This window comes from Numida meleagris, chromosome 2 (genome assembly GCF_002078875.1).
Source record: "Numida meleagris isolate 19003 breed g44 Domestic line chromosome 2, NumMel1.0, whole genome shotgun sequence".
NCBI lineage: Eukaryota > Metazoa > Chordata > Aves > Galliformes > Numididae > Numida > Numida meleagris.
This window is the reverse complement of record NC_034410.1, coordinates 44,091,546-44,106,400: the sequence shown is the minus strand read 5'-3', so window position 1 is coordinate 44,106,400 and position 14,855 is coordinate 44,091,546. Positions and strand designations below refer to the sequence as shown.

The 14,855-nt window shown below is 39.7% G+C and overlaps 1 protein-coding gene across 4 annotated transcripts in view; it reads left to right on the top strand.

Moving 5' to 3' along the window:
• MYRIP (myosin VIIA and Rab interacting protein) overlaps window positions 1-14,855 on the top strand; it is a 273,298-nt gene that overhangs the window by 218,974 nt on the left and 39,469 nt on the right. For all 4 annotated transcript variants that reach the window (XM_021385994.1, XM_021385995.1, XM_021385996.1 and 1 more), the window contains 5 exons: window positions 4,761-4,897; window positions 6,547-6,627; window positions 7,248-7,345; window positions 7,667-7,747; window positions 9,309-9,458. In XM_021385994.1, the coding sequence (XP_021241669.1) occupies window positions 4,761-4,897; window positions 6,547-6,627; window positions 7,248-7,345; window positions 7,667-7,747; window positions 9,309-9,458 (547 nt within the window). The remainder of the gene's footprint in view (window positions 1-4,760; window positions 4,898-6,546; window positions 6,628-7,247; window positions 7,346-7,666; window positions 7,748-9,308; window positions 9,459-14,855) is intronic.

Genomic DNA, 14,855 nt, shown 5'->3' with positions numbered 1-14,855 from the left:
TTGGTTCTTATTCCTTTCAGGAAGTATATCTAGGTTTTCTATATAATGCCTACTCTGTCTTCTTCCCACTTATAACTCCTTGAATGATGATTTCAAAGGTAAAGGAGACAGTAAACAAATTTGAGGGATGTACATACAGCTATCTCTTGGAAAAAAAAAATATTCCTCTGTACCTTTAACTATTGTTGCTTACATGTTGCATCACATGGGAATTTAAAGGGAAAGTTGGGGCAGTGAACTTCTCAGTAAGTGGAGTGGAAGAACATGAATTTTTAGGAAACACCTTACATACAACAATACTGTAGGTTGAGCTCACTGAATTAATGTTCTGTGGACTGCAATTCGATCACTGTCCTGAATTCACTGCTGTTAGCACAGGACAATGACGACTGCACTGCCTGGGGAGGAGCTCTTCCACCTATGGGAATGACTGGTGATGTTCTCCCTGGGTTGGGCAGTTTTCATTCGTGGATAGATGCTTTGATTTCAGATGGTCTCTCCTCTGCTGTTGTTTGAATTTTACTGGCCATTTTCCTTAGCATTTGCCTTGCACTGCTTTAACCATTCCTGTGGCATACCTGTGCAGGTCAGGGTGCAGTGCTTTTGTGTATTGCAGTGTCACCTGGATGCAGCCCTCTGTGCAGACATCAGTGCCTCATATGAAACATCTCTGCTATGAGGACAGATAGAGAGAGTTGGAGTTGTTCAGCCTAGAAAAGAGAGAGCTCCAGGGTAACGTTATTACTTTTGAGAAAAGAGAAGGAAATACTTCTTACCTGTAGTGACAGGACAAGGGGCAGTGGTTTTAAGCTATAAAAAGAGTAGATTTAGGCTGGATGTGAGGAAGAAATTATTCAGTATGAGGGTGATGAGGCACTGGAACAGGCTGCCCAGAGAAGCTGTGGATGCCCCATCTCTTGAAGTACTCCAGGCCTGGATGGAAAGGGCTTTGGGCATCCTGGTCTAGCGAGAAATGTTCCTGCAGAATCCCATTAAGAAGAGAAGAAATGAGATTTCAACTTCAGGCTTGGCAAAGAAGTGACATAAGAGCAGCATTTGGGGCCCAGTGTTTAGCAGGTGTTGCTCTTGAGGTGTGAACAAGCTGCCTTTCACATCCGGTGAATATGGACAAATATAAAACCCATCTTTGGAGTGACAAGAGCTTGGCCAAAGTTTGATATTTAGAAGTTAATGGTTGGAGCTTTAGGGGGCTGAGCATTTTCAATTTCTTATTTTAAGCCCGGCTTTCAGGGAACTGAACATTGGAAGGATATTCATATGTACAGTATTTGTGTACTACAGTAATGGTCCATCCAAAAGAGGAAGAACATGAAGTTGTGTTCTTTAACCTAGAAGTGTGTTTGATTTTTTTTCTTCTAAAAGTGAAGAAGTAAATCAGTTACTGAACAACCTCCTCTGTGTTGAGTAGTGAATACCTGCATCACAAGTGGAGTCTTTCACGTAATTTTCCTGTGATCATCACTAATAATGAGAGAGGGAGTTCATGTCCCAACTCCCCAGCACAGCCGGTTTTCCACTTTTCCTCATGAGAAGCCTAAAAATTGAGTGGTTGGGTGGTGGAAGTGAGAAACAGCATGGAATATTCCTGCTTGGAAAGATTTTGCATGAGCTCCACTAAAAAAAGGGCTGAGGATTGTAATACTCATTCAGGTTTTTCTGTTATGAAAGCACAGGAGTCTTCTTAGCTTCACACTTTCTAGGAAGGCAGAACTTTAAAATCACAGTATTCCCCTGTGTCAAAGGCATGTCAAAATATAACTCAGATCCATGGTGATATTATATAATATAAATAACGTCCTTAACATTTAAGGCTGCTTAGAAATAGACGTAGCAGTCAGACATAATAGTCTTTACGGCTCAGAAATAAAGATAAATAAAGTACATGCAGCTCGTATCCTTTAAGTGTGAACTTTCATTTTATGGAGAGAACTTGTGCACATTTTATTAAAGATAATAGGAGAAGCATTTCATTTTTACAATGTAATGTTAGCAGTGGCATAGTCTTTCATTATTCTGGCTTCATGGAACTGCCTTTGCAGAATACAACTTTAAAATATAGGTCAGCATTAAAGAATTTTGAAATAAGGAGAAAATGGTATTTATCCTTTGAATGGGCCCTTTATTTTAGTATCTATAAGGAGAATTGCTCTCTTCTCCAAATCCTTTCTCCCCAGGAGGAATCAGCAGGCACATTGTGACTTATTTGAAAGTTAAGAGGCTGAAAAGCTTTAGAAGAGTCATTGTAATCTCCTATAAAATATATGCAGGACTGAAGCGCAGATTTGGAGTTGTTGGTAGCTTTTCAACACATATGAGAGAAGCATGAGATGATCAGATTACTCACAAAGTGTTAATCCTGCAGAAATAGAAAGTTTAAACAAAAAATGTTAGTTTTATCCATCACAATGATTGTGACTCCGTGCTATTGGCTGAAGTCTTATGCTGTATTATAGTACAGCGTCCTTGAAAGCAAACAGTTCCTGCCCACAGAGAAGGTAGGACCTCAAAGCACCAAAGAACTGTGGGTTTTGGAGAGAAAGTGGCCTTCGCTCACAGATTCATTGTTGTGCCGGCTGCCAAGCCCTGCTGAGGACCTGGTCAGGTATCATCACTGATTCCTTGCTGGCACTGTTGCAGGAATTCAGAAATCCTCTGTGTCACAGGCAAACCCAAGCGTGCTTCCCATTGCTGCTGCACAGCCACCAGCCACTTGTGCTTCACCAGATCTCTAAGCTGTCACTGCTCAGTTTGTAAGGACATCTTTCAGAAAAAAAATCAAGTTTACTCCTTGTCAGATGCTAGTGGTGTTTGTAGAAACGTGACTGGTGGAGCTAATTTATCCCCTTGGGATATTACTGTGCAAATAGATAGTAAAGGCCTAATGTTTTTACATTATCTGTGAACATCTCTCCTACATCTAATTGCTGACAAAGCATATGGAAAAAACATGCTTCTGTTCCATTTGTGCTTTTTCTTCCGTTGTTACCATCATTTGAGCAAGTAATGTAACTTTAAGACTTCATGGCTTGAATACAGCGTGCTTCATCATTTTTAATTTCCCACTGATGTTATTTGCTATTAGACACTTTCCAGTGGTGACAGAGGAGTAGACTAGATCATGGCGTTCTGCTTTACGTGAATCAGATACTCCTTTTCAACTGAACTAACACTCAAAGAATCCAGAGGCTGACTGGAAGCACTTAACTGAAACCTCCTGCTCAGCATACAGGGTCACTATCGAGCATCTCTCGAGGGCCAGTGCTGAGTAAGAGCTACACTGTTAGCGTGGCTAAGGGTGAGACTGTATTTCCTTGTGCAATGGTGCATGCTGGATTTTCATTTGCTTCTCACTTTATAAAGAAAATTCTGGAGTCTCTGGAGGAAAATCTAATGGTTGTAGTTGGGTTGTGTTTTGTTCTGGTTTTCACCTAATGCCCCAGATTTTATAAATGGAATTAAACCATCTGAATTTCTTCAAGCCTGGAAGTGGTGAGAGTTCAGACTGGTGATAGCATAATTTCGGTATGGATTCTCATACTTGCACTGGACACTAGCCTTAGTCTTTTGTTTTCTAAAATCTTTGTGTTGGGAATAATCTCTGCTTAATTATGTAATGAGCTCCATGAGCCTTCTAAGTTAAGACCTCAGTTTTAGTAATTAGTGCACAGGAGAAATTACCTTTGCAGCCTATGCTAAATACTGTTTTATACAAGATGTTTTCATGTCATATCAAAATATCTTGCTTCCTGCACTTGTAAGTGTAGTAAATTAACTAAAAATGAACTAGTATGGCAGTATGCAAAGGAACAAATGGACTCAAACAGGGAAGAGAACACACAGAGTAAGATCACATTCACTGGCTCAAACTTATTTCTCCTTCCTGCATGCTTTCAGGTAAGTCAGCTTTAGTTTATTGTTTACCCTAGAATGCACCTCTCCTTGTATAGGAAATGTATGGGTCTGCTGTGGGTTATCCCATAGAAATCTGTGGTTGTGTTGCATGGGAATGTGGCGCAGATGCTCCATCACCAACTGCTGAAGGAAGAGAGGTGAACCAAGAACGCTCTGCTGGATGGGAAAAGATACAGAGCTTTTCTCGTGACTTTCTAAAAGTTTGTGAGCTCTGGAGACAAATCCAGTAGGAGGGATTATTGATGTCAATGCTGCTTATTGTTGGAAGTAACACTAAAGTGCAGTTGTGAGTACATAACCAAAAAAGGTTGTCTACATACCACGTTTAGTCATTCTGCTTTGAGGTTCTCTAAGTGGAGTAGACTTTGCCAACTCCAGTGTTTTCCCCCAGATAGGAGCAGTGATGCAGTTTTAGGAAAAATTTTGTGGTGTGCTAATGGACTAACTTTCTTGTATTATCTGTAACTCTGGAAATAAAGGCTATTTTTAAAACCTTCCTGCACTGTTCCAAGGCTTGTTTATACCTTGCAGAAGGCTGTAGTGCTGGAATTATAATGTAACAGGGAAGAACAGCTGTTCTAATAGCAGCAAAATCAAAACCAAACCTTGAGTAAACTACAAGCAGGTATTTGCTCACTAGTTACCATTTACTTTTTGCCTCAGTATATCAGATACATGCAAGGTACAAGCTGTGAAGAAGTATTCAGAAATTAATATCTTTATGCTCTGACACCAAAAAGATCCCTCTTTTTGTAAGAAAATAGTAAACTAACTGGTTTTGTTTGTTGTAGAATAATTCCAAATACGCTGTTTATTTTTTGTTTTAGGCTCTTAAGGACCCAGTCTCTGGATTGGTACTATAATAATGTGAAGAGCCGCTTCAAGTGTTTTGGAAGTGCCAAAGTCCTGAAGAATTTATACAAGAAGCATAGACTGGAGAGTGGAGTTTGTCCTGATGTAATAGGTAAGAGCAGCTGTGTTCATTTTTCATTAGCTTACCTGCTTTAAGAAATGAACTGAAACAATGAAAATTCTGAGATTCCTTCCTAAAAGACTTTGTAATGTTGTATCTTTTCAGAAATACCATACAGGAGAGAAAAAAGAGGCAAAGTGCCCAGAGAGCCATTTTAAGAATTCAAAGAATTTTTAATCTTAGTTATGCCATTGATAATTTTAATTATGATACTTTTGCTTAAAACAGAATTGTGATCTTCAGCCTGTAAAGTAAATTTCAGTTTGTATTCAGGTCTGTGTCCCAACTTTTATCTCAGTTCTGAGTAGTCAGTGAGTGAGAGCAGAATTTTGCATTCAGTATTTGGCCTGAGACCATTTATGTGGCATTTGAAGCAAAATTTGGTTAAGCATGGGATGCATTCCATATGTCTACGTTGACCAAAACTCAGTTTGTCATCAAGGTTTTGCTATCATAAGGATCTCAAACTGGGCACATTTTATTTTTATTATGATGTTTGTAAAGGGCTAAAATATGCAGATGAAGAATTGATAACAACCTTTAAATGAAGAGGCACGATCCTTCCTTAACAGTGATGTTACAGTGCATCACCCCATAAAAATAGTTGGAGATGTAAAATAGATTCTAAGTGGTGTTCTGTGTCATGCTGGTAATTTTAGTGAATTAATTAAAGCTCAGCGAGATGAATGTTTGAGATCTCATTGGCTTTATTGGACCAAACATTTTCCTAATGTAATTCTTTCAAATTTCTACAGCAACTGTAGCTTTTATACAGTTTTCACCTTTTTTCTGAAATTTTATGGGATGGCAAATGGACTCTCTAGTCCTAAGTGAAAATTCCAGGTGTTTCTTGCGTATACTGGTATAAACTCTTTTAGGAAGCAGTGACCAATGCACTAATTTCTGATTTATTAGTCTTTTTGCTATACCTGCATCAATTTGTCTTTGTAGAGAAGATTCTGTAACAGCTGAGAGCAAATATGTATAAAGGCAAGAATACTCACATCAGTCAGGATGGAAGTAGGGCTTAAAACTGGGGGGAGGGATCCTTCAGAACTTTCCTGTGACATGTTGTCTTTCTTTAAGCCACACTGTCATTGAACTTGTCCCTGAGTGGAAGGGTGAACAGTGCAGTGACAAGATGGAGTGGCATGGGCTCACGTGCTCTGTCAGTCTTTTCTGAGGAAGGTCTTTGAGTCTAAATGTCATTGCTAACTTCCCTCCATGTGACTGTTAGGTAAACCTTTTGTTCCACTTGAAGATAAATACTAGCACACATATCTAGGTTTTGTCTTATTTATACAGCATTGCCCTTTAAAGTAGAATCTATTTCAACCCCAGATGTCATATTAAAAGCAAATTCCGAGTGCTTAACTTTCACGATGTAAGTTTTATATTCTAGTAGCTTCTTCCTTTCTCTTTTACTGTACAAATAATTTTTGAGGACTTTCATTAAAAAAGGAGTTTTGTGCAAAAATTGCTGCAATCATGTTTTTTATAAAAAGGTAAGAGGATTCTCCAGTCATCCCTCTTTGTGTGTGGTGCTGCTGTACCTCAAGAGAATATCCTAATCTAACAATGCTTCTGCTGTGAATGGGTATTTCTTATACTAACGTGTGGTACTGTCTTTTTTTGAGCAGAAGGAGGTTGTTTTGAAGGAAGCTTTGAAAATGAAGGAAGCATTTGTGGCAGTGATTCTACATTCTACAGACAGACAGAAGGTACACTGCTAAAGACTCGTTTGATTAAAACACAGTGCTTACGCTTTGAATTACTGGACAAATAGCCTAGAGTGCTGAGAAGTCTTCTTCACAGATTCAACCATCTTTTAGCTAGAACATTTAGAAATAAATTAAAAATTATTTGTGTTCATATGTGCCATGCTGAGATTTCATGCTTCAGTATTCAAGATATTACACGCTTATTCTAGCATGATTTTCTCAATTTTCAATATTTGCTACTTCTCTCCTACTTATTTTCCTATGTTCATGTTTTTTTTTGTTTTTTTCTCATATCCTCTTAGTGTTTCTAGGATGCTCACGGATTTTCCTCTTATGATTTCCTCCTTAGTTACTGGCTTCTAAGATAAGCAGCATAGAAATATCAGGTTTTATGGTATTTAATATTTGAATTTAAGAAGTTACATGGAAGTTGATAAACAATTGCTCGCTCTCTCCTAAGGTGTTTATTTTACTACGCGTGATTATGGGTTGAGAAAATAAATTTAGTCATGAACAAAATAAGATTTGAAAACATATCTGGAACATGGGTCTACATTTTGCATTCTGTCATGCAAAATATAAATAATGAACATGATGATTTCAATTTATTCTTCACCTAGGACACAGCATGATGGATACCCTTGCTGTGGCCTTACGTGTTGCCGAGGAAGCAGTGGAAGAAGCTATTTCTAAGGCAGAGACCTACAGTGACAGCCTGGTAACATTTTCTAATATGTTTTTTTAATTTGAACAGAACAATTATCTTTCTTTTAATTTCGGTAGTGGTGCTGAAACAAGGAGATATAAAAGAAACCATAAAAAAGAGTAGTGACTCATGTATAACCTACAGAGTTGGGTATGAGTTTTATGAACTTGTATTCAAGATGTATATTGCATTTCAGAAGGTGACATCTGATGTAAGTACCTGCAATCTCTTCCCACGGTGCCAATAGGGCATACTACCCATCTTCTGATGTACAGTTACTGTGGGCAGGCTACAGGTATTTATTGGCAACTACAGATATCTATTTTCATGCAGGACAAACAGAATGAGGCTTGTTACTTGCAAGAACACAAGGAGGACCTCATAGAAGAGCTGGCCACAACCATTGTGCAGAAGGTATGGCAAGCATTTTTTACTCAGGCTTATTTAATAGCCAAAAGTGATACTTTAATTTCATGAGCTTGGGCTGTAACAGAGAAGAGAATTACATCAATATAGGAAGTACACAATAAATGACAAGTTGCAACTTCAACTATCACAAACTAGGCTTAACCAACTATATCTGACAGAGACATTAATTTGCAAATAAGATTTAGTGCCTAAACTGATGGCCTACACCCTCAGAGCTGAGAGATACAATCCCTTCAGTCTGTGATTTAGTAACTGGGAAGAGGATAACCCTACTTGCTCAAATTTTAAATGTACATTTGCCAAAAGGCACAAAGTTTTCCCCTGTAAAGGAACAGGCACTTGCCTGTACCAACTGTGCTGAACTCTGCATCTACAAAACACAGAAAGAATCATTACAATACAATTATGTTAACAGTAATATCAGAGAGACACAAAAAATGACAGAACTCGCTGTTGTCTGATTTGTTTGGCTTTTTCTGGGAAGCTTTGTGTTCCACCTGCAAAGTTGCAGGTGGCACTGATGCAGCACCAAAATGGAGGGCTAGCTGGGAACAAATACCCCTTGAGATTGTCTGGACAGTCTGGAGCAAGGCAAGACAAACATGAACAGACTGATTCAGAGTTTTAGTGATCAGAGAATTAGCCACAATGGAGGGTCAGTCTCCCTCCATTTAAGCTAACCTCATTACTACATTTGTATATGGGATGCAGCATTTAACAGTATTTGGACGACCAGAACAGGAACGCATTGTTTACAAGGCTGTCAAGAAAAGCTAGAAGAGCAGCAGCTCAGTGGGAAATAATCTGCCTTATTTTTTAAAAGGGATATTAGAAGATCAAGTCTCCTTACTAGGTCTTTGATAGTCTAGGGCCTATGTTAGTTAAGCTTGAATTGCTACCACTTTTGTCAAAAGCTGCCTAACAAGATCTTTTGCAGGGTAATATTCTGTAGATATTTTAAACTGGAGTTGGGAAATGTATAGAAATGAAGCACAGCAGGAAATAATCTGTCAGTGTAGGGGGAAGGTAGCTTATATGATCATCTCTCTCTCACAACAGTCTAGATTTGCAAGAACAAAAATAGTGTCTAGACACCTAAAACCTCTTTGTTTTAAGTAGAAATGTTTCTAGATGTCATAGGAGCCTTTGAAATTCCCCTCATGTCTAGTATTTTATGTCTTTGAAAATGTTCTTATCTGAGAAAATACCTGACATTAGATGCTGTTGATGCTTAAAGTGTTACGGTAGGAACAGGTTTCCATGTTTATTTAATTCACTTCTGATGTTCCTCTAGGCATTGATTATGATTTATTGTACCGAAGCTTGTGTGCTTGCATGCAGTGTGACTTTAGATGAGAAGCTTGCATGCAGCTTGTCAGAATCATCCTTGCATGAGCTGGAAAAAAAGCAAAGGGAAACTGCTGTTCTTCCTAGGCAGTTTGTGTTGAGAAAGAGTTAATGTCATGTTCTCCACAAAAAAAAAGTACCTTTTTTTATCCCCTTCTTCTGTATCCTGCCCTCCCACCCCGTTTCCCCAACCTTACAGATTATAAAGAAGCAGAAAGGCAAAACTGAGCAGGCTGAGGCTGACTTCGAATGGCCGCCATCCAGGAGCAGTGGCCTGGCATCCGTTGCTGTTTCAGATCAGAGCATGCTGACCTTTCCTGGGAGTCGCAGGGGGTCATACACATTATGGGTGAGTGACTAAGAGAAAATATTGATGTTTTCTGCTGCACAAAGCTGCAGTATTGAAATCCTGGATGAGTATGCTTCCTGCCTGGAATGATGCATATAGACTTGCAAAGAACAAGCATTAAATCTGTGTGTTGACAGGTGCGTCACTCCGTTTATGCTTTTCATAGGACACTGTGGGTTAGGGAAGTACATCACAGACATTGTATTGCTTTGGTGGGTGCTTTAGGAAAACCAAGTTCATTCCAAACGTGGTCTTGCTGCTTGATTTGAATGATAACAGGATACCATGCCTCAGTGTTTATTCCTTAAACATTTTCATGTTCACTTAGGTTTATTTGGATTTTTGCTGAATGTTATGTCTTCTTTTGTACCATGCTAGATTTCTATAAATTATATTTTGTTCCTTAGCCATCTTAAGGAAAACAGTCACTACCAGCAAAAAAAAAGTAAAAACAACTTTACAGCACCATTTATGCCTTATACTAAAGAGTATTTCCTCTTCCTCTCACTTATTTCTCACCACACTGCCTTTAGTTCTTGCTTATAAAGCTGGAGAAAATCTGACAAGCTGCATTAGTAACATTTTAAGAAGAGCAGCCAGGGAAAATAAGTGAAAATAAGACATAGGCTTGAATAGGTTGTTTCACAACTGGAGAGTAAAGACAGTGACAGATGAGTTCCAGTGAATTTTGATACAGTGGTTTAAGCTGCTGCTTGTGAATATCCTGCTGCTGTGCTCATGCGTGCTGCTCCCCCACAGCAGAGCCTTATCTCCAGCTTAGTTTGCCAGCTTATGCTGCCAGTGAAAATAGATTTACTCCAGAATATAAGTCTGTGGGCCAGAATCGCTGAGATATGGATGAGAGTATTCCCCCATCTACTTCCAAATTGGAGGAGCAGTGCCTTTAAGCTTCTGCTGTTTACCGAGCTATCACAAATCAGAGTGGGCACGTTTAAGCGCTTTGCTCTGCAGCTCCTAGGCAACTTGCTTGTAGTGCACAGGAGCCAGAAGAGGGAGAGTTGACTTTGTCTTTGACACAACCTAGTTTTCTTTCTGGAGTTTAAGGTCAAGGCCCAGAGGCCCACACTTGCCAAATCCTCAGTTTTTACATCAGAAGCCTGTTGTTGTTTTGAATTTGGAGAGTTAACCTTGAACCCAATATGTTTTGAAAATCTTTTCTGAAATAAAAAATTTGAGTCTCAAATTCTTACCAGACGGAGGTTCTCATTTGGTTTGAGAAATAGGAAATTCTGTGGAGGTAGTCTTCCGCAGGTAGACTTGTGTGGCAAAATGTCATGATAAAATGAGAACAGCTGCAATGAACAGCTTCAAAAGGTCTGCAGCCATTGGTCAATACTACAGTTCCAGGCGTGTTCAGTGGTTTATTAAGAACTTTCTATCTCTTAACCGGTTCTTTCTTCAAATTCATCACGTTTTGGTTTGTCTTTCCATAGAGCATTAAACAAGAGCTCCAGAGTCTTTCACCCCTTGCATAAATTCGGTTTCTGCATTTTGCTTTGCTAGGGTCACTTTATTGTTTGCTTTTGTCTTTAAAGTGCCCATGTGTCTATTTTTGACTTGTTTTAAATAGAATCATAGAATATCTCGAGTTGGAAGGAACCCCTAAGGATAATCGAATTCAATTCCATACAGGACCACCTAAAAATCAGACCCTTTGTCTGAGAATATTGTCCAGATCTTTCTTGAACTCTGCCAAGGTCAGCGCTATGCCCTCTGCCCTGGGCAGCCTGTTCCATGCCCACCGCCCTCTGGTGCAGACCCTTTCCCTAACCCCCAGCTGCCCCTCCCCTGACACAGCTCCATGCCGTTCGCTCAGGCCCTGTCGCTGTCACGGAGAGCAGAGTTCAGCGCTGCCCCTCTGCTCCCTGTGAGGAGCTGCAGCTGCCATGAGGCCTCCCCTCAGCTCCTCTGCTCTGGGCTGAGCAAACACAAGGACCTGAGCTGCTCCTCACACACCTTTCCCTCCAGACCCTTCACCAGTTTTGTAGAGAGGAATTTTCTTATTATAACCAGACACCCTTGGAAAGCTAGCACAGCTCCAGTAGATAGTAAAGACGCAGTTATGTTAGCCTGCTAGGATAGCAGAAATACAGTCACATGCACTCTAGCAAAGGGTCTGCTGGAAAGTGTACTGAAAGGCAACTTCTGCAGAGCAAATTTAGAGCAGTTACTACCTACCTGGTACTCAGCAGCAACAGTAGAACAACCCCAAATGCTTTTACCTGTGCTTGCTTTCCATTCAGTATTGCTTTCATACACCTATAAATGGTAAGCACACATCTGTCAGGAGATTTGGAGGGCTGAATTGCATCAATTTATCCTCTGTTTATCGTTTGAGAAAGTTATCTATTCTGACAAAAGTACTGCAGTACTTCATCTTTCCAAAACAAAAGCCTCAGTTCTAGAACTCTTGTCCAAATTTGTGACAGCAAATCTTTATGAGCTCCATTGCAGTAAGTGAAATTTTCCTATTTCCTAACTGATGGCTCTGTGTTCCACCAAAATAATGCAAACCCTCAATTTTCCTGTACACATCCTGCCATTGAGCTGTATGTGATTGTTGTCATAGTTTGAGCAGAGATCAGCCACAACAAGCCTAAGGGAAGGAAAGCAAGAAAGTGTTTTAAGTTTGCTGTTAGAGAGGCTGGAGTTGTGTATATATGCCTGTTTCGCCATACCGATTACTTAAGTAGAGTTCCATCTGCTTAAGACTTTGTCACTTGGCAAGGAAACAACTTAGACCTTGAAGTAAGCAGAAGCAAAGTAGATTAAATGTAAGGGGAGAACAAATTATTAACAGAAGGATAAATATGCACAGGGAAGGGAAGTAAGGATCTCAAACATTAAGGCAGTTAGAATTTCCTACTTTTGAACTGGAGATTTGTCTTAAAGCAGATATTTGTATTTATCTTCTGTGTAGAACATAACACACATGACTTAGCTAGCACAATAAAGCTAGCAACATCGTTACTTAAGGCAGTTGTGTGCCACACCGGCCATTAGAAACCTGTATTTATTACTGCATTGCATTGTATTACCAGATGCTCGCTAACAGTGTGGGGGAAGCTGTAGTGATCCCAGATATAATAGTGTGGCTGCACTTGCCAAGCAGTTTTTTTCTAATCACAGCTACTTATGTGGAGCTCACCCACATCAGCCAGAAAATTCCAGTGGGCATCCAAAATCACTAGCTTTGAAATGACCATTACATATGTTCAGTTATCTCTTTGTAGATTTGCGCTATGGAAGCCGGAAACATCACAGTGCCAACAGGCTGGCTGCGTGAGACCTGCTTGATTCGAGGGAAATCTATTGATCTCCATCGTAATGAGCCCATCCCACCTCATATCTCCCTGAAATATATTACTGATTGTTTAACTGCAGTATTTGGTATGGCAATAGCTAAAAATACTGTCTCTTCCTTTTTTACCTCTTTGATTTCTTCAAGATCCCTTGTCTATCCTACAAATACATATTTTTTTAGCACAGCTGACTATTTTACTTCTCCATCTCATAAAAAGAGATGGATGGCACCATCTGCTTCTCATTATCAAGCAGAGGCTGTACAGTGCTGGGATAGGAGGAGCCTAACGTGATGGATGAGTGATTCCATGCTCCTCCAGTCCCTTTCTGCTCCATACGTCACTGCCAGTGAGAGCAAACGACCAGTTGGCATATTGTGTCCCATTTAAACACTGATGGAGTGCAGGCATCCTGGTGTGCTTTAAGTGCTGTATTAGCGGTCTTTACTTTACAGCTAAAAGATTGCATATATAAACAGAAGCTCATCCATAATTTATAGTATTTAAAACAGCGAGGGATATAGGGAAAAGGAGGATTTCATTAAATACACATTATGATGCCCCTCAGGGGAAGTGGAAGTTTACTGGTTAAGCTAATTATAAGGTCCGCAGTGTACTGAGTTGTTTTTTTCTTTTCTGTTCTTTGATTGCTTTAAATCCTAAGGTTCAGCACTGCTTTGGAAATCCCTGCAGATTTTGCAGGTGCTCCATACCGTTGTAGGTTTGTTCCAAACAAATATTTGAAGAACACCTTTTCAAGGAGGAGCTCTGTTTAGCAGTCATGTGGCACAGCAAGAAAGCCACTTCAGATGAGGAAGGTGTAATGCCGTAAGAAGTTTATGCCAGCATCAGTTCTTACCTTTCAATAACTTTGTGACACAAAAACTTTATTTATGTCTAATGAATATATCATGTCATAGATGGAGCTTTCAGCTTTTATTTGTTGCTGGGATCAGAAACTTGCACCGAATATGTTGCCTGGACCTACTTCCAATAAGGCACGTGTGCTTTTATGCTAGATCCTGATGGGTTATTTACTGTCTCGCTTCCTTACAAGAAAAGCCAGCTTCTCTGCACAGCCTATCACAGAATGGGAAAGAAAATAAACTCTGAAGTGGAAAAGCCCTTAGTACATCAGAAATAATGGGTCTTCTTGAATTCATATCTATTTTGAGCAGATGCAACTTTCTCTAAGTATTTTGCAGGTTACAAATCCTGCTGCCATCTACTGGCTTTTCAAGTGTAACATTGAAGTCTCGTTGGAAAATTGATCGGGAGCTAGCTGACCATTTGACACTTTGTGCATTTCAGATCAACGCATCCCTTGCCCATAGCAATCTAGTTCATTTCTCCCCTTCCACTGCAGCAGGATAGGCTACAGCTGCTTTTGCAATACCCCTTCAGCAGTCATTATCACCTTTTAAGGCTTCAGGTAGCTAAATAATCAGTGCAGGGCTCAACATGGCAGTACTGTCCTTTTAAAGTTGTGTAGTTTGAATTTGTTTGAGATGCAGCTCTAGCAGAAGATTACTCATTCTTGGCTGTATAGTGCTCTGTGCACTTGACAAACATCCAGAAAGACAGCTTTGGATGCTAGATATATGATCAAGCCCATGCAGAGGCCTAAATTCAGCTGAATTACTTTTACTGCCAGCAAGCCAGGGTAGGTTTTAAGGCATGAAAAGAAATAGGAGAGGGGATAGAGGAAGATGGTTATTCTGCAATGTTATTTTCTGAAGAACATAGGTCATATGTGGTTCTTTCAGCTTTATTGTGTTTTAAAGATGTTACCCTAACACACTGTTTGGTATCACAAAGCCTTAACATTTAATTTAAAATTTGTAATGCTAAGAGAGAGAGAGAGAGGCTGCCTGACAAATCTTATGTTATTTTTAGTTGAAATTGGTGTATATTATCACAGAGGGAAGCAAACAAACACAGAACACTAAGGATTTCGCTGTTCAGGAGTTGAGTCAGACATGCAGTGGTCTTCAGTGATGGGTGAGTGCTCTTCTGAGCACAACTTCACAGACAAAGGTCAAAATGGGACATGAAAGGCTGAGCAGGTGTAAGT